The sequence below is a fragment of the Pristiophorus japonicus genome, chromosome 5 (assembly GCF_044704955.1).
Source record: "Pristiophorus japonicus isolate sPriJap1 chromosome 5, sPriJap1.hap1, whole genome shotgun sequence".
NCBI lineage: Eukaryota > Metazoa > Chordata > Chondrichthyes > Pristiophoridae > Pristiophorus > Pristiophorus japonicus.
Window position 1 is genome coordinate 202439861 of NC_091981.1, and position 26951 is coordinate 202466811.

Genomic DNA, 26951 nt, shown 5'->3' on the forward strand with positions numbered 1-26951 from the left:
CATTTTGTGCCGTGAATGCTTGTGCAACGCTTCCCTTACTGCCTGGCACAGACGTAAAGGCCAAATGTTTGGCCTAAAAACAGTAGCGCAGCGAAAATGGTAAGTTTCACGTATTGCTACCGTTTTTGCCGAAAAACCTCGAAAGCCGAAAATCTGGCCCATTTATGTCTGAAAGAATCTAAAATGGCTTACTAGCTTTAAACAGTGGATAGCTGAGCCTTACTGAGCAGAAAAAAAGTTTTAAGCACTTTTAGTGCCCTTTTAAAAGCAGTGCACACTCAGAATGGGGCACAGTCACATTTTTACGTTGTGTGTGCATTTAAACTTGTTCAGATTGACTGTTTTGGTGATATAGCAATTACTTCACTGGTGTAGTAGGCACTTAAAATATATGTTTCGCTTGAATTAAAAATACAGTCTTTGTGTGTATGTGTGTCCATATGTCAGGTCCTCCTTCTTTCCCATCAAGCACCAGTTTAAATGTTTGAACTGTCCATGTCCCAGAATTTCACCACAAGATCTAAAAGAATTTGGGGGTATAAAGTCATACTGGATACACTCCACATATTTATTCGAGTTTTGCTTATGCATGGAAACGCAGCATCTTATTAAATCTAAGCTCAGGGCACCATGGGAAGGACTGTTAGCGAGCCCAAAATAAAACACAAAACCGGAATCACACAGCATGTTTGTCAGCAACTAAAAGAGAAAAATACATTTGTGCGTTTTATCTGATCCTTCTGCAGAATTCCAGTTCTGATGTAAGATGTAAACTTGAAAGATTAACCTGCCGTTACTCTCATTTACTGATGGTCTTGTTGTCTATTTCCAGAATTTTCTATTTTTATTTCAAATATCCAGGATTTCTTTATATTTTTATAATTAGCCCAAATGTGAGATTACGAATGTTTCTGAACCCGTATTTTATTGCAGTGTAATTTTCCTTCTATTAGGCTTTGCAAAGCTTGAACGATGCCAGTTTCAACACATGGTTTACAACAGATGGCTATATACTTGGGAATAGTGTCTGGAGGAGGGTGTGCAGTAATGTATTACCTTATGCAGTGTAAGTACACACAAACACAACTTGTTAAACCTATTTCTAATTCCAACACCTCTTTCCCCGCTGACATGCAGTAAGTATCCAGTAGACAAATACTGTACACGTCACACGCACCGTTTATCAGTAGACTTAATTACTTGAACCCGTCCTGCATCCTATTTGGAAATGGCCAAAAATAGACTGTAAAGATTGGAAATTCTTAAACTGGCAAGAGAACAAACTTATTTTTTCAGCCACAAAAGCAAGTTACTGCGGATGCTGTAAATCTGAAATAAAAACAGAAATTGCTGGGAAATACTCAGCAGGTCAGGCAGCACCTGTGGAGAAAGAAACAGAATTAACGTTTCAGGTCGTTCTTACGAAAGGTCATTGAACTGAAACGTTGGGGAATGTTTACTTCCCGAAGCGCTGGGAGTGGTGTGGTCCGGTAGTGTGCGGGAAACCCGGAAGTCTGGGGCGGGGTGGAGGGGGCTGTTCGCATCCTGTGCAGTACTCCACAGCGTGCATCATCTATCAGTGACTGGTTCCTTGTCCGGAGGTCAGCCTGATTGACAGACTTGGCCTCCAGTCGGGCAGGGAGCACTCTGGAAGAGGCTATAACACCCTGTAGGTCCGATCCCAAGGAGTGTTCAATCCCTGACCCCGGGTGGTCTAATTCTGGGGTGTCTGATCCCGGGGGGAGGAGGATTTGTATGCGGGGGTTGTGGAGTCTGTTGGGGGGGAGACTGGGGGTTCAGGAGGAAGCACTGCTGCTCATCCTGGCCCACAAGGTGTACTGCCCGAGGATGTACTAAACTTGCTGCAGCTGCCGGGTTTCCCAAAGCCCAGGATCTGCCCTGCACAGTTTTGCATATTCAGCCAGTGGACTCCTCCACCTGAGCTGCATGTGCAGCACACTGTTTGTTATGGTCTCATTTCCTGCAAATATTCTTCTTTTAAAAGCAGGACCTGTGAGATCCAGGCTCATCAGCTTAGTCTCAATGCAAGCTGACCCTCTAGACAATAGGCAATTAGTAAACAATAGAATAGGATGCAAAGCAAAGGCAACTGGAATGAACAGTGTTATATATCAATGACTTAGACTTAAATGTAGGGGGTATGATTAAGAAGTTTGCAGATGATACAAAAATAGGCTGTGTGGTTGATAATGAAGAAGAAAGCTATAGACTGCAGGAAGATATCAATCAACTGGTCAGGTGGGCAGAACAGTAGCAAATGCAATTCAATCCAGAGAAATGTGAGGTAATACATTTGGGGAGGGCTAACAAGGGAAGGGAATACACAATAAATGGTAGGACAATGAGAAGTGTAGAGGAACAAAGGGACCTTGGAGTGCATGTCCCCAGATCCTTGAAGGTAGCAGGTCAGGTAGATAAGGTGATTAAGAAGGCATACGAAATACTTGCCTTTATTAACCGAGACATAAAATACAAGAGCAGAGAGATTATGCTTGAACTATATAAAACACTGGTTAGGCCACAGCTGAAGTACTGTGTGCAGTTCTGGTCACCGCATTACAGGAAAGATGTGATTGCACTAGAGAGGGTACAGAGGAGATTTACGAGGATGTTGCCTAAACTGGAGAATTTTAGCTATGAGGAATGATTGGATAGGCTGGGGTTGTTTTCTTTGGAACACAGAAGGCTGAGGGGAGACCTTATTGAGGTGTATAAAATTCATCATCATCATCATCATCATAGGCAGTCCCTCGAACGAGGATGACTTGCTTCCACAAGAGTTCACAGATGTTTCAATGAAGGACCTGATGTTCCATTCCTGAACTCCAATTGAGGGGGTGGAAGATGCCTGTGCGTGAATTTTTTAAAAATGTGGTGACTATAAAATTATGAGGGGCCTGGATAAACTGGATGGGAAGGACCTATTTCCCTTAGCAGAGGGGTTAACAACCAGGGGACATAGACTTAAAGTAATTGGTAGGAGATTTAGAGGGGATTTGAGGGGAAATTTCTTCACCCAGTAGGTGGTGGGGGTCTGGAACTCAGCCTGAAAGGGTGGTAGAGGCAGAAACCCTCACCACATTAAAAAAATATTTGGATGTGCACTTGAAATGCTGTAACCTACAGGGCTACGGACCAAGAGCTGGAAAGTGGGATTAGGCTGGGTAGCTCTCGGTCGGCCGGCACGGACATGATGGGCCGAAATGGCCTCCTTCCGTGCTGTAAATTTCTATGATTCTATGAACCCTGACTTGTCGGCTACTCTTATCTTCCTGTCCCAAGCATCCTTGATGGCCTCCTTCCTAAACATTTCAAGAGATTCTTCCCCATATTGGGTAAGAGGTCAGTTATTTTCTGGGTGTGGGGGATGTGGGGTGGAGGGTGGCAGACACTTTCTGTTGTGGTAGGCTCTATTCTCCTTCAAGAAGTGAGAAATTTCAATTATTACGATAAAATGCAGCAGTAACCAAGTGCCAGCTGCAGCCCACAGTGGATCTGAGGACATCTCCATGCAAAAGTCAGCCAGATTAAATGAGAGGATTCTCATGGGTTGAGTACATGTAAGGATATGTGTGAAAGCTGGGGTTAGAAAGGGTCTCATGGGCATTCATGGTAAGGTCTAAAAGTACTTTAAGACCATGTGAAGTGGGGATATTTGTAAGTGCCGTGCATGCCTAGTTCATCACATTAATGGAAGGTCATGGTGGATCCTCCTGCCTTGGCTAATCAGTTAAGTTTATTCGATTTCTTACTGCTCTGTGGGTGCAAAGTGGCGTAGACAGAAGTGGGCACTACCTCCCCTTTCCCTGGGCAGCTTTTTATGGGAACCTACATCATGCTGTACTGAAAAGGGTGCTCCTGTGCCATCTGTAAACTAGGTGTTGCCTCTACCCTCCTGCACCTTTTACAGACATAGATTTTAAAAATTAGTTCTTGGGATGTGGGTGACACTGACGGGACAGTATTTATTGCCTATCCCTAGTTACCCTGAAGGCATTAAGAGTCAGCAGACTGGAGTCGCTTGTAGACCAGATCTGGTAGGAGTGTTGGGTCTCTCCCTGACGGACGTTAGTGAACCATTTGTCGTTGTCCACAGTCCGGCACCTTTCAAGTCACTTTTGTTTTGATGCCGTCCCACAAATTACCAGATTTATTGAATTCAGTTTCAGATGCCATGTTGGGATTTGAACTCAGGGTTGCTGTCCAGTACCATAACCACTGGGCCATTGTGCCTTATGGTATTGATGCAACCTAGTTGTTTTTCAAAAACAATGTCATGAATTCATGTTTTATGGAATGACATTTCGGATCTTTGGATTTTATTGAATATGTGTGATTAAATCTACCAAAAAGATACTTATTTCAAAGATGAGCTATAGGGGATTCAAAATAATTCCAAATAAAAGATTGAAACGATAGTTCATTAACAGATTAATTGAGTGATTACAGCATGTGATTTGATATTTAATCCTGGCAAAACATGTTAACAGCTGGAACACAATGAAGAAATATTCAACAGTAGTTAAAAAGATATATAAAATGAATGAAGCTTGGAAAGTTCTAGCAAAGCAACAAAAGAAAATAATAAATAAAAATAATAAAAAGAGAACACGTAATGTTTGAACCACGCGAATAGCTGAAATCTTGAGACGGTTACATTTGATTTCCAGAATGATTTCAGTGCTGGGCTAAGCCCTGGGCACAGTGTTCATCTAAACTAGCGCATGGATTTGGTGCAGATCTTTCTTATATTTGGTTTTATAGAAAACTTTGCCAAGTCAGAATATTACAAGTTGGCAATCGAAGAATTCAACAAACATGACCGAGCACTAGTGGCTCTCGGAGCTCCTCCACTGCAGGTCCGAAATATCAAACTCAGTGACAGGAACAATTGTGTGGATGAAATCAGTGCAAGGGTACAGTATTCATTTATTATTTCTTTGCTTAGCTCTGCTTTTGCTCCTGAATTGTAGGTTCTTCGTAAGTGGAGCAGGAATTCCATGCAGGAGTTTTCTTCTACCATGTATACATTGTAGTTTTCATATACCTTGATTCAAGCTTTCATCTTACTCAGAATTTTCCTGTTTTCATTCATGATGTTATCTCAGGGAATACACATTCTCTTCAAAGAATAATGAATGGGTGTGCGGCTGGATGTATAATTGGGGTGTATAATTAGAATAAATGCACGACATTCCATGGAATCCAGATATACTTACTCTACTAAATAATTGCGCGGCATTAGTTTACAGATCAAAATCCCAGTATGTGGAACCAAATCAGCCGGATATCGCCACAGAGACAGTGTACAGAAAAGGTAACCTATGCACATGTGTCCAACTAATTGAATACTGAATTGTCTTTTAAAAAATCAGCTTGAGGCTATAAATGTGTTCAGTTTTGTTCTATTTAAAAGTGTTATGATGTATGAAAACATCTGAACATGAATATTTTAGCCATCAGCTTTGTTATGTATTTAACCCCTTGCAACCTGTATTACATTACCACCAGAGGGCCTACCTGTTGCAGTCCCAAGGGATCACAGCATCCCTAGGGAGCACTGTATATAAGCAGGCCACCCACAAGATATCTGCACTCTGGAGTCTTATTAAAGGAGCTAAGGTCACACTTGCTCATTGTTCACAGTACTCAGTTTCATCCTTCATTATGAGTGTATCAATTGGCGACAAGGTAACGAACGACCACGCGAAAATGCAAAGAACAGTTGGTATCCTGGAGAAGTTCTCAGAAGGGGATGATTGGGAGGCTTTCATGGAGAATACTTTGTGGCCAATGAGCTGGAAGGGGATGCGAACGCTGCCAAACGAAGGGCGATCCTCCTTACTGTCTGTGGGACAACAACTTATGGCCTCATGAAGAAACTTCTAGCTCCGGTAAAACCAACAACCAAATCCTATGAAAAATTGTGTACGGTGATCTGGGAGCACTTAAATCCTGAGGAAAGCGTTTTGATGGCGAGATATCGGTTCTACACGTGTCAACAGTCGGAGGGCCAGGAAGTGGCGAGCTATGTCATAAGAACATAAGAACATAAGAATTAGGAACAGGAGTAGGCCATCTAGCCCCTCGAGCCTGCTCCGCCATTCAATAAGATCATGGCTGATCTGGTCGTGGACTCAGCTCCACTTACCCGCCCTCTCCCCGTAACCCTTAATTCCCTTATTGCTTAAAAATCTATCTATCTTTGACTTGAAAACATTCAATGAGCCAGCCTCAACTGCTTCCTTGGGCAGAGAATTCCACAGATTCACAACCCTCTGGGAGAAGAAATTCTTCCTCAACTCGGTTTTAAATTGGCTCCTCCGTATTTTGAGGCTGTGCCCCCTAGTTCTAGTCTCCCCCACTAATGGAAACAACCTCTCTGCCTCTATCTTGTCTATCCCTTTCATGATTTTAAATATTTCTATAAGATCACCTCTCATCCTTCTGAACGCCAACGAGTAAAGACCCAGTCTACTCAATCTATCATCATAAGTTAACCCCCTCATTTCTCGAATCAGCCTAGTGAATCATCTCTGTACCCCTTCCAAAGCTAGTATATCCTTCCTTAAGTAAGGTGACCGAAACTGCACGCAGTACTCCAGGTGCGGCCTTACCAATACCTTATACAGTTGCAGCAACACCTCCCTGCTTTTGTACTCCATCCCTTTCGCAATGAAGGCCAACATTCCATTTGCCTTCCTGATTACCTGCTGCACCTGCAAACTAACCTTTTGGGATTCATGCACAAGGACCCCCAGGTCCCTCTGCACCCCAGCATGTTGTAATTTCTCCCCATTCAAATAATATTCCCTTTTACTGTTTTTTTCCCAAGGTGGATGACCTCACACTTTCCGACATTGTATTCCATCTGCCAAACCTTAGCCCATTCGCTTAACCTATCCAAATCTCCTTGTAGCCTCTCTGAGTCCTCTACACAACCCGCTTTCCCACTAATCTTAGTGTCATCTGCAAATTTTGTTGCACTACACTCTGTCCCCTCCTCTAGGTCATCTATGTATATTGTAAACAGTTGTGGTCCCAGCACTGATCCCTGTGGCACACCACTAACCACTGATTTCCAACCGGAAAAGGACCCATTTATCCCGACTCTCTGCTTTCTGTTCGCCAGCCAATTCTCTATCCATTCTAATACATTTCCTCTGACTCCGCGTACCTTTATCTTCTGCAGTGACCTTTTGTGTGACACCTTATCGAATGCCTTTTGGAAATCTAAATACACCACATCCATCGGTACACCTCTATCCACCATGTACGTTATATCCTCAAAGAATTCCAGTAAGTTAGTTAAACATGTCGCCTCGCAGGACATTGCGAATTTGAGGGATTCCTAGAACAAATGCTTAGAGACTTTTTTGTACTGGGCATTGGCCATGAGGTAATCCTTCGCAAATTGTTGACTGTTGAAATTCCGCATCTAAGCAAAGCCATAACGATAGCCCAGGCATTTATGTCCACCAGCGACAACACCAAACAGATTTCGCAGAGTCAAGAGGAACCGACAGCGTGAACACCCATCTTTGAATGCGGGCAGAGGCATTGGTGTTAATCCCTTTACTCTCAGAGAACAGCGATATGAGCGGCTTGTATAAATATATGTAAAAATTTTGTTTTTCTTGTCCATATTTCAATTCTTGTCTTGCCAAGAATTTTTTCAAAATTTTCTTTAAAATAGCATTTAATTTCAGTCAATTACTATTTTTCTCAACACTGCACTCTGTGTTACTGAGCCAGAGGTCCCATGTTTAATTCCCAGTCTAATGAGTTAGCTGATTTCAGCCAAGACAGTTTTAAGTTCTGATCTCAGTGCTCCTGGGTAGGAAAAGGAAAAGTTAGCCAGATTCTTACTCCTTGTTCAATGACTCCCACTGGAAAGTGCATGTGTGATGTCGGGGGAGAACAGGATTTAGCCTGGCTATGGTGACCCTCCATGGAGGAATAGCCTGCTGACACACATTCATAAAGATCAGCCACTTGGATGAGGCACCAAAGAATTGGCAGCATCTGTGGACTGTGACCAACAAAACTCATACTTTTATGAGAGGAAGTGAGGATGTTGGGAAGGAAAGGAATTTTGTTGCAGAATTGTCAGTTAATGACTTCTTTACCTGTGTTCGTGTTTTTTGTTAAATGGTTTCTACAAGAAGTTGTGTTGCAGTTACTGGATGGCCAGCAAGTTTCAGTTTACCCCTTGACCAAGGATGAAGACCACCAATCTTAATAATTATGCAAAGGCTTCTGAAAATGCCTCTAGGACATTATCAAACCTGTAGGGACCTGAGGTCACATAAGTTGTCTTTATGTAAAACTACGTTCTTCAGGATGCAGTTCAATTTCTGATGCTATTTTTTTTTTTAAAGCAATTTTTAAAAGTTGGTTGTTGTAGCTTAAGCTCACATGATTGTACCAAAATATAGCTCAACAAACAATTTCAGTAAAAGAATTGTATGAAGACCACATTTTCAAGTCAGTTTGATGTAAGGATAGATCTTGTCCTGTGCCCCAAGCCACATGCATACACCCTCCTCGTTCATTTATCCCGCAAGGGGAGTCTCGAAGATGTCCAACTAGCTCATTTTTGATGGTGAAGCCTACCCCATGGAGGCAGCTTTCTTCTTCCGGTTGGCCTTTTCAGAAGAAGGTGTATCCACCAGCTTGTTCCTTGAGCTAGCCTTCTCCTGCCCTCCATGTCTTGCTCAGGGCGGCGATATCGATGTCGAAACACCTGAGTTCCTGGGCAAAGACAGCAGTATGACATTCAGGTCTGTCATTGTTGGGGTTGTCCATGAGGGTCCTGACGTTCCAGGTCCTGAACTTCATTTTAAAGGGTGAAAGATGCATGTGCATGAATTCTTTAAACGTGGGGTGGCCGTTGCACACCAGCTACCACACAAACTTGACAGAGCAAGGTCTTGGTCCAATGGCAAGGGGACCCAAGACAATTGAAAACCAGGCTCTGCTGCATGAGTCTAGCAAACACACTAGGCTCCCACTAACCCACTCCCTCCATCATTTTCAGGAAACGCGGTGTAGGTGAGCACGTTGACCTTGCAGCAGCTTGTGAGTTTGACCATATAGTACTGGCACTGTGCCCCGGGTAGCTCCAGCATGCTGCTCTCCAATCGCAGGCTCTGCTGCACTTTTTTCCGTTCTCTCTCCAGCCGCTCACGCTTTGGCCTCGGGTCCTGACCACACTGCTGGACTGGACCTCCCGACTTCCCTGCTGGGCTCGACCTCCCCGCAACAGCCGACTCAATGATTTGCTGACATCGCCAGTAACCAGGAGCAAGGAACTGCAAAAGTGCTGTCGGGCGATGACTTGTTTGCCTCCTTTAAGGTGAAGGGCGAATTTGCCATTTCCGCATGTACTGTTGGGTATCGCCGTTCCCGCTCCTGGTTCCCAGGATTATTTCCTCTGATTTCTCCTCCTCCAATTTTCGCCGCCCGCTGCCCTCCGACCCTTGATGCTGCGGGTTTTTGCCAGTATTTATCGATATTCCTGCTGGAGTGGAGCTAAACTACAGGACAAATGGGAAATTGTTCAACCTCCATCACCTCCAGTCCAAATCCAAGGTCATTGCAACCTCTGTCATTGAATTACAATATGCAGATGATGCTGGCGTTTGTGCACACTCTGAGGTCGAACTCCAAGCCGTCGTCGACACCTTCACCGAAGTGTGCGGGAGTCTGGGCCTTACACTAAACATCCGTAAGACAAAGGTCCTCTGCCAACCTGCCCCCGCCACACACAACTGCCCTTGATCATCAAGATCCATGATGAGACCTTGGACTATGTGGACCACTTTCCATACCTTGGGAGCCTACCATCAACAAGGGCAGACATCGATGAGGTCCAACACCGCCTTCTGTGTGCAAGTGCAGCCTTTGGTCGCCTGAGGAAGAGAGTGTTCAAAGATCAAGCTCGTGGTCTAGAGAGCAGTAGTGATATCCGCCCTCCTATATGGTTCAGAGACATGGACTATATACAGTAGGCACCTCAAAGCACTGGAAAAGTACCACCAATGCTGTCTCTGCAATATCCTGAAAATCCATTTGCAAAATAGGCACACCAACGTCAAGTATTCTTGCTCAGGCCAACATCGCCAGCATCGAAGCACTGACCATGCTCGACCAGCTCCATTGGACGGGCCACATTGTCTGCATGCCCGACTCTAGACTCCCAAAACAAACGCACTACTCCGAGCTCTGGCAAGCAAGCCCCAGGAGGGCAGAGAAAACGCTTCAAGGACACCCTCAAATCCTCCTTGAAAAAGTGCAACTTCCCCACCAACACTTGGGGGGAATCCCTGGTGAAGTGCTGAAGTTACTTTAATCAGTAAACCCAGCTACAGGTTAAACTGACCGAGATTCATAATTATTCTGTGAAGGTGAGAAAATACTTCAGCCGTGTGTTAACATTGAGTGAATGCAAAGAGTATACGGCTTAAAAATATGCATTTGCAGAGAATGTCAGATTGTCTAGTTGTAGTTCAACTTGCAAATAGGACATTGTTTTCATCCTACAGGTCCAAAAACATCAGAACATGGTACCTTTAAGATCTTTGGTGTGCTTACAGCGGGTGCTATTCCTGTCACCGTACTTAATGCCTTGTTGTGAGCAATATCCTCAGTTGCTGACTGAAGGGGTAGCAGAAAAATGTGAGCATTAAATAACAAATCCAAATTTAATAAAGTTTCAGGCAGCATCAGATTCAAAAGAGAAAGCATGGGCCCTCATTCTGCATATGCGCAAAAAATATCCGAGAGAGATGAACGCTTTTCATATTGTCATTAACATCGGGATTGGTTCAATTCTTCCTCTGTAGTTGAACGGTTAAAAGGCAGTGCTATCCGAGAGGGTTTATCTGCACATTGCAACCGTTAAATAATATTGAACTCTTTTTAAAAAAAAAAAATAATCTGCACTAACTTTAACTTTTTCAATTTTGCTTAGGCTGATTGATTTTCATTTTCAACTTAGTCATTTGCAGAGGTCCTCACTATTTTATAGTTGGGGTGGGAGGTGAATTGAATCACGAGTGGTTTTGCAGAGTTTAGTCTTTGAAGTTGAATCTTTATTAAGAGTGACCCACGGAAAGGCCTCCCAAGGCTAGTGAGTGTTCCCTGTAACTTCCCTCGCGGAATTTCTGAATCTTTTCACTGCCGCCGAGTGGCCCACGGAAAACCTTTTTTTGCACAACTTTTCTCACAAAACCCGTATCAACACCAAACCTGCAAAGTGCTATTTATTGGTATCTGGTGCCGATTTATACTGAAGTACCTGAAGTCACAGTTGTACCTATTCTTTTTGGAACAGCCCGGTGTTTGCAAAGAAGAACATTGTTGCTTCAAAATTGCAGAGAACTAAAATTAATTTCCAATAAAATAAAGTTAATATTTTCTTCAAAGTGGCAATATAAAAAAATACCAGCTAATTCAGAGTGTGAGCACGCAAGTTAGCTTTAGCAGACCCACTGTAAACAAACTAGTGATTGGATTTATTTAGTGCCTTGTTCGTTGTGGAAGAGAACCTTTGTTAAAAAATTCAATAGTAGCCCATGCTTTGTTGAAGTTAATATTGCAGGTAAAATAATAGCCATAAACAAGTTGTTGTATTGTGTAACAATAATGTGGGGAAATATGTTTCCCAAGATGGCAGCGTTAACGCCGATTTCGATGTGTCTCAACCAGGTAAGGCAAGCTTTTCCAAATCGATATTTAGCAGTCCTTAAAAATGTCCTTATTGGGAAACTCTCAAGCAAGAACGGTTGGTTTTGACGTCGAGTGACGTCACAAAACGGTTCTAAAAAAAAATCGGCCCTTATTTTTTTAACAACGGCATTACACCACTGGCGAAAGTAGCAAAATGTCCCTAAATTTATTTTGCACCAAAATAAAACTTTTAACACCAAAAAATTGAACTAAATTTATCGCTACGGTCCAGGGCGGCTACATCTGCGGCTCGATGAACATCGGCTCCGAGTTGAGGAGCTGGAGTCCGAACTGCAGACATTGTGAGGTATCAGGGAGGGAGAAAGTTACCTGGACCTTTTGCTCCAGGAGGCAGCCACACTCTCTAGATTAAATCCTTTAGAATTGACACGTGGTCAGGGACAGGAGGGTGTGACTGTGAGTGAAGCAGGTAAGGGGATCCAGGAGGTAGTATTACAGGAGCCTCAGTCCCTACACTTGTCCAATAGATTTGAGGTTCTTGCAACCCTTGAGGACAAGTGTGCAGACTGTGGGGTGGATGAGCAGACTGACCAAGGCACTGTGGTGCAGAAAGCCATTTAAGTGGGGGAGTAAAGAGGCAGGTGGTTGTAGTAGGGGACAGTAGGGAGGGTTCTCTGCAGTCAAGAGCATGTGTCCCGAAGGCTGTGTTGCCTACCTGGTGCCAGGGTAAAGGACATCTCCTCCGGGTTGGAGAAGAACTTGGAGTGGGAGGGGGAGGATCCAGTTGTCATGGTACATGTAGGTACCAATGACATAGGTAGGACTAAGAAAGAGGTTCTGCTGAGAGAGTTTGAACAGTTAGGGACTAAATTGAAAAGCAGAACCACAAAGGTAATAATCTCTGCATTATTACCTGAGCCACGAGCAAATTAGCATAGGGTCAATAGAATCAGCGAGATGAATGCGTGGCTCAGAGGTTGGTGTGAGAGAAGTGGGTTTTGATTCTTGGGGTACTGGCACCAATACTCGGGCAAGAGAGAGCTGTTCCACGGGGACGGACTACACCTGAACTATGCTGGGACCAGAGTTCTAGCGAACCGACTAACTCGGGAGGGACAGGGCTTTAAACTAAATAAGCGGGGTGGGGCGGGGGAAAGACGGTCGCAGTAGAGAATAATCTAGAATGCTAAAGGGAAAAGAAAAGGAAGCAATGCAGGAAAGTGATTGTGGTAAGGATAACCAGATGATGTCAGGAAGGGACAGAGCATACAAACAAAAGAATGCATGAGCAAATAGAGTCCAGGTAAGAAAAAATAGCAATGAAACAAATAGGGCTATAATACAAAATAATGTTAAGATGTCTAATGATGTTAAAAAAACAAATTTAAATCATTGTATCTGAATGCACGAAGCATCTATAATAAGGTAGACAAATTAACAGCGCAAATAGATGTAAACAGATACGATATAGTTGCAGTTACTGAGACATGGTTGCACGGTGACCAGAGTTAGGAACTGAATATCCAAGGATATTCGATATTTAGAAAGGGCAGGCAAAAAGGAAGAGGGGATGGTGTAGCTTTGTTAGTAAAGGATGAAATCAGAGCAATAAAGGATATTGGCTCAGAAAATCAAGGTGTAGAATCAGTCTGCGTAGAGCTAAGGAGCACCAAGGGGCAGAAAACATTGGTGGGAGTTGTCTATAGTCCTCCAAACAGTAGTGGTAGTGTAGGGGACGGCATCAGACAGGAAATTAGAGATGCATGTAGCAAGAGTAGTACAGTAGTCGTAGGTGACTTTAATCTACATATAAACTGGCCAAACCAAATTAGTAATAATAATGTGGCAGATGAATTCCTGGACTGTGTACGAGATGGTTTTTTTAGACCAGTATGTTGAGGAGCCTGCTAGGGAACAGGCTATCCTAGATTGGGTATTGTGCAATAAGAAGGGATTAATTAACAGTCTTGTTGGCGGGGTCCTTTAGGGAAGAGTGACCATAACATGATTGAATTTCTTAAGCTGGAAAGTGAAGTAGTCCAATCCAAAACTATGGTCTTAAATCTAAACAAAGGAAACTACGAAGGTATGAGGAATGAATTGGCTATGATAGATTGGGAAGATTCATTAAAAGGCATGACGGTGGATAGGCAATGGCTAATATTTAAGGAACGAATGCATGAATTGCAACAGTTATACATTCCTTTCTTGTGCAAAAACACAAAAGGAAAAGTGGCCCAACCATGGCTAACAAAAGAAATTAAGGATAGTATTAGATCCAAAGAGGAGTTATACAAAGTTGCCAGAAAAAGTAGCAATTGGGAGCAGTTTAGAATTCAGCAAAAAAGGACCAAGAGATTGATTAAGAGGGGAAAAATAGAGTATGAGTGTAAACTTGCAAGGAACATAAAAACCGACTGCAAAAGTTTCAATAAGTACGTAAAAAGAAAAAGATTAGTGAAGACAAATGTAGGTCCTTTACAGACAGAAACAGGAGAATTTGTAATGGGGAACAAGGAAATGGCAAAACAATTAAATAAATACTGTGGTTCTGTCTTCATGGAAAAGGATACAAATAACGTCCCAGAAATGCTAGGGAATCAAGGGTTTAGTGAGCAAAAGGAATTAAAGGAAATGATAATTAGTAAGAAAATAGTGCTGGAGAAACTAATGGGACTGAAGGCAGATAAATCCCCAGGGCCTGATGATCTGCATCCCAGAGTACTAAAAGAGGTAGCCATGGAAATAGTAGATGCATTGGTTGTCACCTTCCAAAATTCTATAGATTATCAGTTCCTGCAGATTGGAGGGTGGCAAATGTAAACACATTATTGAAAAAAGGAGGTAGAGAGAAAACGGGGAACTACAGACCGGTTAGCCTGACATCAGTAGGAGGGAAAATGCTGGCGTCTATTATAAAGGATGTGATAACGGCACACTTAGATAATATCAATGGGATTAAACAAAGTCAACATGGATTTATGAAAGGAAAATCATGTTTGACAAACCTACTGGAGTTTTTTGAAGATGTAACTAATAAAATAGGTAAGGGAAAACCAGTGGATGTAGTGTATTTGGATTTTCAGAAGGCCTTTGATAAAGTCCCACATAAGAGGTTAGTGTGCAAAATTAAAGCACATAGGATTGGGGGTAATGTATTGGCATGGATTGAAAATTCGTTAACTGACAGGTAACAGAGAGTAGGAACAAACGGGTCTTTTTCCAGGTGGCGGCAGTGACTAGTAGGGTACCACAGGGATCAGTGCTTGGGCCCCAGCTATTCATAATCTATATAAATGATTTGGATGAGGGAACGAAATGTAATATTTCCAAGTTTGCTGATGACACAAAACTAGGTGGGATTGTGAGTTGTGAAGTGGATGCAAAGACCCTGTAAGGCGATTTAGATAGGTTGAGTGAGTGGGCAAACACATGGCAGATGCAGTATAACGTGGATAAGTGTGAAGTTATCCACTTTGGTAGGAAAAACATTAGGACAAAGTATTATTTAAATGGTGATGGCTTGGGAAATGTCGATGTAAAAAGGGACCTGGGTATCCTTGTACACCAATCATTGAAAGCAAACATGCAGGTGCAGCAAGCAGTTAGGAATGCAAATGGTATGTTGGCCTTCATTACAAGAGGATTTGAATACAGGAGCAAGGATGCCTTACTACAGTTATACAGGGCCTTGGTGAGACCGCACCTGGAGTATTGTGTGCAGTTTTCGTCTCCTTACCTAAGAAAGGATATACTTGCCATAGAAGGAATGCAGCGAAGGTTCAGCAGACTGATTCCTGGGATGACAGGACTGTCGTACGAGGAGAGATTGGGTTGACTAGGCCTGTATTCACTAGAGTTTAGAAGAATGAGGGGATCTCATTGAAATATATAAAATTCTGACTGGGTTGGATAGACTGGATGCGGGGAGGATGTTTCCCCTGGCTGGGAAGTCTAGAACAAGTCATCAGACTATAACTATTTTGGCTGAATCACCTATCACTAGGATACCGTTAAAGTTGACCCAGACAGATGGGTCTCTTCCACAAGAATAAGAGCCATTGTGCTGATATGCAACTTAATATGCTTTCAATTAACATTACCATCTTAATTTGGCAGCTCAGTCTAACAAATGCTTCTGTAGTGCTGTGCTCCAAACTGATCTGCACAAATAAGTCTTCAGAACCCTATTGCCAGAATCTATAGGGTGTTTATACCAGGAGTTGAATGAATGTTAGACTATCTATGCAGACGAGGTAAACAGTCTCAGGATACAGGGTAGGAAATTGAGGACCGAGGTGAGGAGAAATGTTTTCACTCAGAGGGTGGTGAACCTGTGGAATTCTCTACCACAGAAGGCTGTGGAGGCCAAGTCACTGAATATATTTAAGAGGGAGATAGATAGATTTCTAGAAACAAAACGCATCAAGGGGTATGGGGAAAAAGCGGGAATATGGTGTTAAAATAGAGGATCAGCCATGATCATATTGAATGGTTGTGCAGACACGAAGGGCCGAATGGCCAGCTACTGCTCCTATTTTCTATGTTTCTATGTTTAATTTCTAGCCCTTCAAAGTGGAGGTGAACTGCACATGTAGAATGAGATTTACCTCGTCTACATAGATAGTCTAACATTCATTCAACTCCAGATATAAACACCCTATAGATTCTGGCAATAGGATTCTGAAGACTTATTTGTGCAGATCAGTTTGGAGCACAGACTACAGAAGCATTTGTTAGACTGAGCTGCCAAATTAAGATGGTAATGTTAATTGAAAGCATATTAAGTTGCATATCAGCACAATGGCTCTTATTCTTGTGGAAGAGACCCATCTGTCTGGGTCAACTTTAACAGTACCCTAGTGATAGCTGATGCAGCCAAAATAGTTATAATCTGATGGCATTAGTGGAGGCACATGAACTGATTAACTAATTTCCGCATTAAAAAAAAAAATTCTCAGTATGTAGGCAATCCTGGTGCACATCATCTCTAGTTGCCCTGAGAAGGTAGTGGTGGGAATTCTCCTTGAACCACTGCAGTCCTTCTTGTGATGGTGCTCCCACAATGGTATTAGATAAGTGTGGCGGCCCCGACCTGCTAGAGACCATCAGCATCAGGTCGGGGCCATAAAAGGGGAGCAGCATGACGGCATACCACTGCAAGGTGCAGCGTGAGCTGGTGCAGGAGGGAGATGGCAGCGAAGAGAGTGACTGGATTGGACGTCATCAAGGTCCAGATCGGTGATTGGAGTGTGGGCAGGTAGAGCAGGAGCAGCAAGGTTGTGGCGAGTGATCGTGGAGTAACGTGATCAGGGCCCAGAAGAGGCGTGAGTTCAAGGCCCAGAAGAGGCGAGGGCCCAGGGGCAGCATGGGCCAGCCCACACTGCGATATGTGTGCATGCATTAGGTCCGTGCAGCAGAGCTGGTCTCCAGTCGTCTTGGTTAATCCTTGCTACTGGACCAAGACCTAGCTCTGTCAAGCCCGTATGGTGGCTGGTGTGCAACAGCCACCACACATTAAATAAAATCCATGCACAGGCATCTTCTCCACCCTTCAGGATGTAGTTCAGGACCTGGAATATTAGGTCCTTCATCGAAACACCTGGAAACTCATCCTTTTTTGGCATGGAAGCAAGTCATCCTCGATATGAGGGACCGCCTATGATGATGATTAGATAAGGAATTTCAGGATATTGAGCCAGTAACAATGAAGGAATGACAATATATATCCAAGTAAGGGTGGTGCTGAACTTGGGATGATGTTGACATTACTGCATTTGTCCTTCTTGGTAGAGGTTAAAGGTGCTGCCAAAGTTACGCCGGTATGTTTCTTTAATGCATCCTGTAGGTACTACAGTCACAGTACACTAGTATTAGGGAGCTCAGTCCTAAATGATGTTGAGATATACGTTGAACAAAGGACATGGTGTCAGCTAACTTCTAGATATTGCTTGGCCGATGACAAGACAGTTACAGTTGTGAAAAAAAGTGCTGACAAGCTAGTTCCTCAGCTGGGGTCTCTTGCTCTACAGTCAAGTGGTTAATCTGATGAGCTGAATAGTTGAGTACAGTAGTACTTGCAGCAATCTGTCATTAGTAGTATATGCCCAAGCGTTGGTCAAAGAATTTGATTCTGGTGTTGGTTAGCTTCAAAACAGTTGCTGGAACTCGGCCTGGCCTTGATGCAAGGTTTACAGGCGAATCCTCTGTAGGTTACTCCTGAGATAAACATTAACCTGAAACTGATGCACTTTATAACCTAGAACTAAAGATCCTCTACTCATGGTTCTTTGTTGTGACAAATTGAGTTGGAATACAAGCCTTTCAAATTCACTGATTTTACAGGGCTGGATATTGTGCGATAGCGGTAGTCAATAGAGACGGGTCACATTTAAAACACACCTGGTGGCAAGGTGCCATCAGCAATCCTATGCCAAGCTTAGTCAACAGAGGAGCCAGGGTAGAAGCCTTGATAGAATGCTACAGGATGGTGAGCACACACCAGCTGGCCATTTTTTTTTTGGGGGGGGGGATGGGGGGAGGCGGAGGGGATCATTTTGACTTTGGACGAGTGTAAAACGGCCAATATTGGTTCAGCCACCCGTTATCCATCTCTCCCGATTTTTATTTCATTTGACTTGAATAAATAAAATCCTGAGAGAAAGAGATCAAATTGAGAGAGAACAGAAGGAATGCACCTTCTAGGCTCTTCAGTGTTGAAATAGAGAAGCCTCTGATGTATGCAGTATTTTTTTTTTAAATGTGTCAGCGTCCGATGCTTTCCCCATATGATAACACTTAGATGTGGAATTGAACAAAGGAAGAAATGACAACCATGCATTTAGCCAGATGCAGGTGTGGACAATGCAGTAGGATTTATTTTAAAGAATTACATATTAGATTGAGTTAGTAAACACCATTGATTATAAAACACATAATATTGGATACCTATGCTTTTTAGGCTATAGTCCAATCATAAATGGCACTAAGGTACAAGTCGCATCTTCCAATGTTCGAAACCACATATTAAGTCCCAATCCCTCTAAAAGTTGAAGTTTAGTCAATTACTCAGCAATGATCCTAGAGCACAAAATCAATAAGCAAGCATCCAGATATGTTTATTAAAGGAATTATGTACATCTTTAAGATAAAGGATACAAAAACTGTTTTTTTCCCTGGTGGAATAAAGTGTACACAGTATCCCAGGTAAAAGCTAGCAGTTGTTAATTTTACAGTATAATCTTGAAAACAAAGGCAACACTGTCAAAAGTTCATTTAGAGAAAGGTAGATTTTACAATATAATTATGAAAACATGACTATCTCAAACTCACCAGAGGGAAATTTACATCAAAAACACTGGCAAACTTTTAAAATACAGAAACAAGAGAGAAATATCTTTTCGGTACCTACAGGACTGCTCTTTTAGCTGACACTGTATTCCATTTAGCACCATTTGCAGGTGAATCCTGCAGACTGGGTGAAGAAAAAATGTACTCCTGATAAAGTTGTTTCTAGGCTTTGAAGCGGGTTAAGCATTACTTTCATCTAATACCCATTAATCTTAAAGGGCTAGTAATATCTGTGTTAACTGGATGGAGTTGCTTTCTTTCAAAAGTTTAATATTTGCATGAAATTGTGGAGTAATTTAGTGGGGGGGGAGGTGGATGTAAGAAATCGAAAGAAAACAGCGTGCAAGATAAACTTGAGATACAAGACTAAGATTACTTTTTTTTAAACTTTACTTGGTAAAAACAATTATAACTAAAATATATGGCAACATTCAGGGATCAGAGTTAATTTGTTTAAAAAGGGAGATTTTGTGCTGCAAAAATTTACACTTCCATGCTGTAGAATTACGGATTGGTGTAAATTCTGAATACAACAACAAGCATAAACACCAGCTGTTGTCCAAAACTTAGTTCTGTTCTTCGATTACAAAACATTAGTTCTAATCCCGCGAGACAAATTACAGTGCAGTAACTCCGTTGCACATTACAACAAAACACAGCCCTCTATTCTACTGCCTGCACACTGCCATTATGGATAGTTGTCCACCAGCATTCAATTTTAAATAATTGTTTTACAAATGGATTTACAAAAATGGTATTTTATAGTAGCTTTTTAACGAGTCAGAAAGCCAACAGAATGTGTTTACTGTTACAAAAAGTTAACCAGGTTATCAATATTAAGAAAAGAATTCCAGTACATTTAACTAAATTAATTTTGCAGTCCTTTGCATAATGAATACTATATAAATTTCTAATCTGTAAGGCACAAAGAGTAACATCTATCACTGTCCATTGTGCAGCAGTTTTACTGAACGGGTTAATCCCATTCTGGGAATCTTAAGCAATTGTTTCTGATCACAAAAATACTCACATGAACATAAAAAATACATATACAAATACAATATAATTATTCAAAAATAGAGAAATAAATCAAGTATGACAAAAGCCATCAAGAAAACCAACTTTTGACTTGTATAATTCATACATGTTTTTTAAAAAACGGAATGTTGTGAGTAATTCCAGATAGAAATAACAAACTCAAAACATGTGCATTATTTGTGAATAAAGTAACTTGTTGGGGGAAAACAGGCATTTCCAGATTCTAATGTCAAAGTGCATTATTCACAAGTACTGCACATTTTGAATTTATTGTTGACAGTACAATGGCTTAAAGGATCAATTCAGAACTAAAGAGCTTCCCCCCCGCCCCCCCCCACCCCATTTGTGCAAATAAAACTGATATTCCCCAATAATGCACAGCCAGCCAGCATTTGTGAAACAAATATCAGCTTGGAACTGTGTACAGAAGGAATGTACTTCAATTATCACCACCCCTTACTGCTCTCTGCTTGGCTTAAGTTTTGACATTGTTCACACATTGAATCCAGAAGCTTGGCACAACAGTTCTTGGCATTTAGACATTAAACTATTTCAATTTGAATATCTGTAGAGGAAATAGAGGCTCACAAAACAATTGTTTTATCAGAGTCCATTATTAAAAAAAAATACTCTGTAAAATGTCGAGCGTTTCCATCCCATAATTCAATAGATAAACTCTCCCGAAATCTCTTGTAAGGTGTTGAAGGGCTCTTCAAATTTGAAGCGTTTGGAGATGGCCTTTTGGTCAGTTTTTAGATTTTCTTTCTCAGACTGTCTGCACTGTCCCAATGTGTATGATGCCATAACAATGAGCTCCTCTGTTTCTTGGCTTTGCTTTTCTGATTCTTCTGAAACTGTAGATTCATGGGTGTCGGTTGAGGTTTCAGTGACGAATTCTGTTTCATCACATTCATGTGCCAACCATGGGTGCCTGAGACACTCCTCAGCTAAAGCTCGTTCTCTGCCAAAGAAATCAGATAATTTACTAAATAATGGTAGCATGGTCAAAAATCCCTTTAAAATTAAACCATGCTACAGGCACTGGGTGTGCAAATTCAGGCATATGGTGTGAAAAATTGTAGCAGCATGATACAAAGTCAGTTGACGGACACAAAACAAAGTGGGCGAGATCACTATATGCTTAGACTGGAGAAGGGTTAGAAGCGGTGTACCACAAGGGCCAGTACTGAGATGATTTGGATTTGAGCATAGGGAACATAATCTGGAAATTTGCTAATGGCACAAAGACAGGAGGTTTGGCAAACAGTGAGGAAGACTTTAAAAGACTTCAGGAAGACAAGGACAGGTTAATGGAATGAGGACACAGGTGGCAGGTGCAATTTAGTGTGGCTATATGAGAGGTATTACATTTTGGGAGGAAAAATAAAGAATGACAATACACTCAATGGAAGGGTGTGGATGAAAGGGAATGGTAGCAAAGTGGTTATGTTACGGGATTAGTAATCCAGAGGTCTGAAAGAATGATCTGGAGAATTCATAAAATTGGTGCTGCATTTTGGAGGTGGGATTTCCCCCAGGAAGAAATGAATTTTGACATTAAAAATGATGCATTCTGGTTCATTTTAGGCACTTATACACATAATTAGTAGATTTTTAATCTAAAAATGGAAAAGCAAAGTGAGATTTGGATTTTCAACAGCCCCTCAATTTAACCCAAAATTGGCTTACAGTAACTTGCATATTCAAACCCCACTGACCCTGTGCAGAGAGAAACTTCATCTCATCCAACTGCCCTCCCTTTCACAAAGGCACTCTCTTCTCCTTCAACTTTCCCTCTCCCTATCAATTCAACCTGACACTCTTCTCCCTGTCTAACCCACTGTTCAGGCAAGTACTCTTCCATTCCCTTGGCCTCCAGAGTTCATGCGGCACGTCCACACTCACTCCTTTTTCCTGCTGGCATCCTTCATCTTGGCTAGTACAGGGACTATCCTACTTCACCCCATAAACAATATTCATTCTCCGCAAACCCCCGATCCCCACCACTCAACAAGTGCTGCTTTCAGCTTCTGCCCCTGCCCTCTCCTCTTTCATTGCCAGCTGTCTCCTCCCTCCCTCTCTCTATCCTTTGTTTCTCTCCTTTATTGCCACCCACTCCATTCACTGCTATCCATTCTTTCCCTTTCCTTCGTTTTCCTCTTTCACTGAATTTCACTTCCCTCTCACGGCCATGCACACTCTCTCCTTGCCAACCACTTCCCCGACCCTTTACTTGCCACTCCTACAAGTGTCCAGTGTCTTACACACCAGACAGGCTCTGCTCCTCATCCATGCGCTCCCAGTAGTAATGGCCAGGATTGCTGCTCTGCATCCTATGGCAAAGTTCCTGCCTTCAGTGTATTCAGGGAGAAAGTGCCTGCTTACAGTGTATACAATGAGAAAGTTCCTGCTTACAGTGTATACAGGGAAGAAAGTTCCTGCTTATGGTGTATACAGGGGAGAAAGTCCCTACTTATGGTGTATACAGGGGGGAAAGTTCCTGCTTATGGTGTATACAGGGGAGAAAGTCCCTACTTATGGTGTATACAGGGGGGAAAGTTCCTGCTTATGGTGTATACAGGGGGGAAAGTCCCTGCTTACAGTGTATACAGTGAGAAAATGCCAAAATCTTTACATAATCTAAATCCCAAATGATGGACAGCAAAAAAAGACAGATCAGACATGGTGAAGGAAAAAAAAAATTGTAAAAAAAATATAATGTTGGTTTAAACATGTGATTATGATGAAAATGCAGTCCTTGATAACAGCCTCCAATCCATTAAAATATATACACAAGCAAAAAAATAAAGTATTCAGCCACAGCCTTACTTGATCGACCTATGAACAAAATCAAGGCGTTTAAATATTTTGAACTTGCTGGCTCAGCTTTTGAACCCACACCATTTCACCACGGAGGACAAGAGGTAACATAATATCAATCCATCCCATTATTACTGACCAGGAGATGCAAAATATAAAATAAGCATCTTAAGTTGCTAATGACTACAATAGTCCCCAAAAGTTTTGCAATGAGATTAGTAAATAAATAGGAAACAAGATGAAATCTGCAACTTACTCAGGCTCCTTTACAAGAAGTGACTTAATTAAGTCTATGGCCTGTTTGGAAATGTTATCAAAATCTTCTTCTGTGAAGCTAAGATTTATCTGAGAAATGTTGAGGAAAGTTTCTTGTTTGTCATCTCCCAGAAAAGGAGATATCCCTGTCAGCATGACATACGTAAGGACACCAATACTCCTAAACAGAGAGGAAAGTCATTGTAAGAAACAGTTCCAAACAATTTAATTGCAACTCTGCTTTTAAAAGGTCACACCTGAATTAACTTACCACATATCAGTTGCTGTGCTGATTGGCTCATAATTTAAAATTTCAGGAGCTGAAAAAGGAAGAAATGAATATACATTTAAAGGTGAATTTATTGGCCATCACAAATAGCCAGCCATATGACCTTCCTGACAATATTCCACATAAACCAATGCTAGTTTTAGAGAAGCATTATGTTACCAAGTCTCTTGAATTTAAAACTTAGTTATCTTTCCATAGGGTTTATTTTTAGGTTGGTATACTGTGGGTAAGTGGACCATGGTGCTGTCTCCAGGTCAGGTGCAGTTTTGAGGTGTAACTACGAAGCCTGACCACGTAGGACAGATTTCCTTGAAACTAAACCAGACTGTACAGAGAAAGGAGGGAATGTGTGTCTCAGGCCACCAATGTTGAAAATAGACCAGCTACTTAGTGTAGCTGTAGCGATTACTGGCTTGAAGGAGAATTTAGGAGCATCAACCAGTGGTAGTTATTAAACCACAATATTCATAATTCTGGTACATTAAAAAAAAATCAATCCTGCTTAAATATACTGGTCCTTTATTCCAATGACAATTTAGTACATAAATAATGAATTAAAGATTATGGGCTCAATTTTGCCCAAAGCCATTTTTTGGCGTATTGCCAGAGTTACGCCCGTTTTTCTAGGCCAGAAATACTCCAAAAATATTTGTGCCAAGTTTCCCTGTTGTATTTTTCAAAATTGGCACCGCACAGCCTGTCCAGTTGCCTCGGGGGGGGGAGTGGGGGGGGAGCCTACTGTCTGCGCCGAAAAAACGATGCTGCACCTTTTGCGCATCTGCGGAAAAAAGACATTTTTGACGTTATTCCTATGGGCGCGCATGCACAGTACAGCTCCTGATCTGCAATCGGCCATTTTTAAAGAGCCAGTTGTGTGTGTGAGAACATCGGAAAAATCGGAGCTGCAGCAATACAAGATGCAATGTGGTGCAAGGATCAAGAATTTCTTACAGGATGAAGTGGAGGCACTAGTTACTGGGATTGAGGGCCGATGGCACGAGCTGGACACCAGCAGAGGTCAAATAAAAGTTCCACCCAAAGAAATGAAGAAATGCTGGAACCAACTTGCAGAAGATTACTGTGCAATGGCGACCACCCTGAGATCTGGAGCCCAGTGCAAAAAGAAGTGGCAGGACCTTGATCAAGTAGTTAGTGTAAGTAATATTTTCATTTGTTCAATGCAATTACAATTGTAATGTAAATGAGACCAGCTGTATATGTCCCACCCAGCAGAAAGATACGCTCTCTAAAAAGTTGTATTTTCATTTTGCAGAGGAAGGTGGCACATAACAAAAGGGAAAGAACTCGAACAGAAGGAGGCCCGGCAACTCTGCACTCACTGATAACCTTGGAAGACAGAGTTGCTGCTTTGATGGGTCTTGCCTGGAGAAAAGCAACTACCACTGCACAAGCTGGGCCCACACTCAAGGGCAAGGGTAAGTCCAGAAAATTCCAGAGTCTGGCTTTGCTAAATGTTATGTACTGTGCGGGCTAGCCATGCTTCAGTTCATGGGGATGCCTCCATCAGCTACACTTCAGTTGATGTAATGTGCTATCATTCATTATGGTTCTTCAAATCAGCCTGCTGTCTGCGCTGTGTGAGCCTACTCATGCCACCCACCCTGCCCCCTCCTCTGCTGCTAACCATTTGTCTGTTCTGTTATATTTTGCAGAACTGGAGGCTAACCCTGACGATGCAGAAGAATATTCAGACGAGGACGAGCCTGAAGTGAAGAACATCTTCCAATCCCACCTTCCAGACCAATACATGGGGGTGAGGGGGAGGTGGACGGGATGGATGAATCCCCATCTCTTGTACTCACTTTGGAGGAGGTGCAGGTGCTGCCTATTGAGATGCTAGCCTTTTCCCTGACTAGTGGTTTGAGTGTTGGTGGGACATTTCATGGTTTCCCACCGTCTGAGGCTGCGGGTCCCAGTATTGGAGGGCAGCAAGGCACACCCCCAGGGCCCCACTCTCCCAGCTGCGGGTCCCAGCGGAGTGCAGCAAGGCACACCCAGGGCTCCAGTCTCCCAGGCTGCGGGTCCCACTGGGATGCTGCAAGCCACACCCAGGGAGGAGGGGAAGGAGAGCTCGACCACACTCTCCTGAGGTGCAGGATCTAACTGATGTGGTTCACATGATGGCAATGAGTGCGGAGAGTATTTACCTTGTGCAATTACTCTCCCAGCTACGGGACTGTTGCGAGAAGTAACAACACTCTCACGAGAAATGGGAACGATAGCCGGGAAAATGAAGGAGAGAATATCTCAGTCAGCTGAAATCATGTCCATGAGCAGGAGGGAAGGAATGTCACAGGTAGCTGGTGCGCTATCAGTGGCCATGAGGGAGGGAATGTCACAGATAGTTCAGACACTCTCAGTGAACATGGAGGGAGGGAATGTTGGAGGTCATTGAGACACTGTCAGGGTGCATGAGGGAGGGCATGTTGGAGTTAGCTGCTGCAATAAGGGAACACGCCCGGACCCCGTGCCCATTGACAAAATCAACTGCCACTCACACTCCAATCCCCACACCAGCCTCTGAAGAGCCCCAAGCCGGGACCGTCTTATTGCCGCCTGGGCCCTCCACATTGCCGACTGGGCCCTCCCCCTCAACAGATGCGCATTACCCAAGATGTTAGAAAGAATAAGCTTGGTACCAACCCCACAAACACTGTGCCACCACCTGTGGGCAGGATTGGTGGAGTCACCAAGGCCAAGCGTGGCAGGCGGTCTTAGGATAAGGTCACGGAGAGATGGGTGTAGCCTTTCTTTGCTGCTGCTGCTGCTGCTATTATTATTGTTACTGTTGTAACTATTGTTCTCAAATTAAAAGTTTTTTGTAAGTTATGCAAATTTACAAGTTTAAAGTTTGTAAGTGATCTCAACTGAAAACATTAAAGTTTGAAAGAATAATATTTTTATTTAAGTACAAATGTTTGTTAAACTTTTGAATAAAATATATTTTAAATTATAACTGAATCATTTACATTATTTGTTCCATTATTCACACAACTTTTGAAGTAAACAAGAATCATTTCCATCATTTCTTCCATTAACACAGCACAACATTACGGAACAGGTCCAAACAGTAAACATGGTCCATGTGGAACAGTTGCCATTGAGCCTTCAGGCAGCAAAGCGTTCACGGATGAGCTGCTGGCGCAAGGCTCGAGCAATCGTTAAAAGGGCATGATGACCTGCCCTCCTCCACCGTCGTGCTCCGGGTTCAGATAGTTGCATGGCTTCCTTGTCATCTGCATCTTCCTCATCATTATCATCAGCCATTCTCACCTCAGGTGGATCTTCTACAACCATCTGCTGCTGCGTCATAAGTTATGCAGCATGCAGCACACAACAGTGAACTGACCGACAATCTCAGGGGAGTACAGCAAGTAGCCTCCGGAATGGTCCAGGCATCAAAACGCTGTTTCAAGATGCCAATGGTCCTCTCTATTATGCTGCGCGTCGCAATGTGAGACAT

General features: G+C 42.6%; 1 protein-coding gene across 1 annotated transcript in view; it reads right to left on the bottom strand.

The window, feature by feature from the left end:
• Positions 1-20446: 20446 nt before the first annotated feature.
• Positions 20447-26951, bottom strand: part of stk17a (serine/threonine kinase 17a) — a 122279-nt gene continuing 115774 nt past the window's right edge. The window contains exons 5-7 of the mRNA XM_070880032.1: positions 23450-23498; positions 23180-23359; positions 20447-21064 (exon numbers count right to left, since the gene is read on the bottom strand). Coding sequence (XP_070736133.1) covers positions 20767-21064; positions 23180-23359; positions 23450-23498 — 527 coding nt within the window. The 3' untranslated portion in view covers positions 20447-20766. The remainder of the gene's footprint in view (positions 21065-23179; positions 23360-23449; positions 23499-26951) is intronic.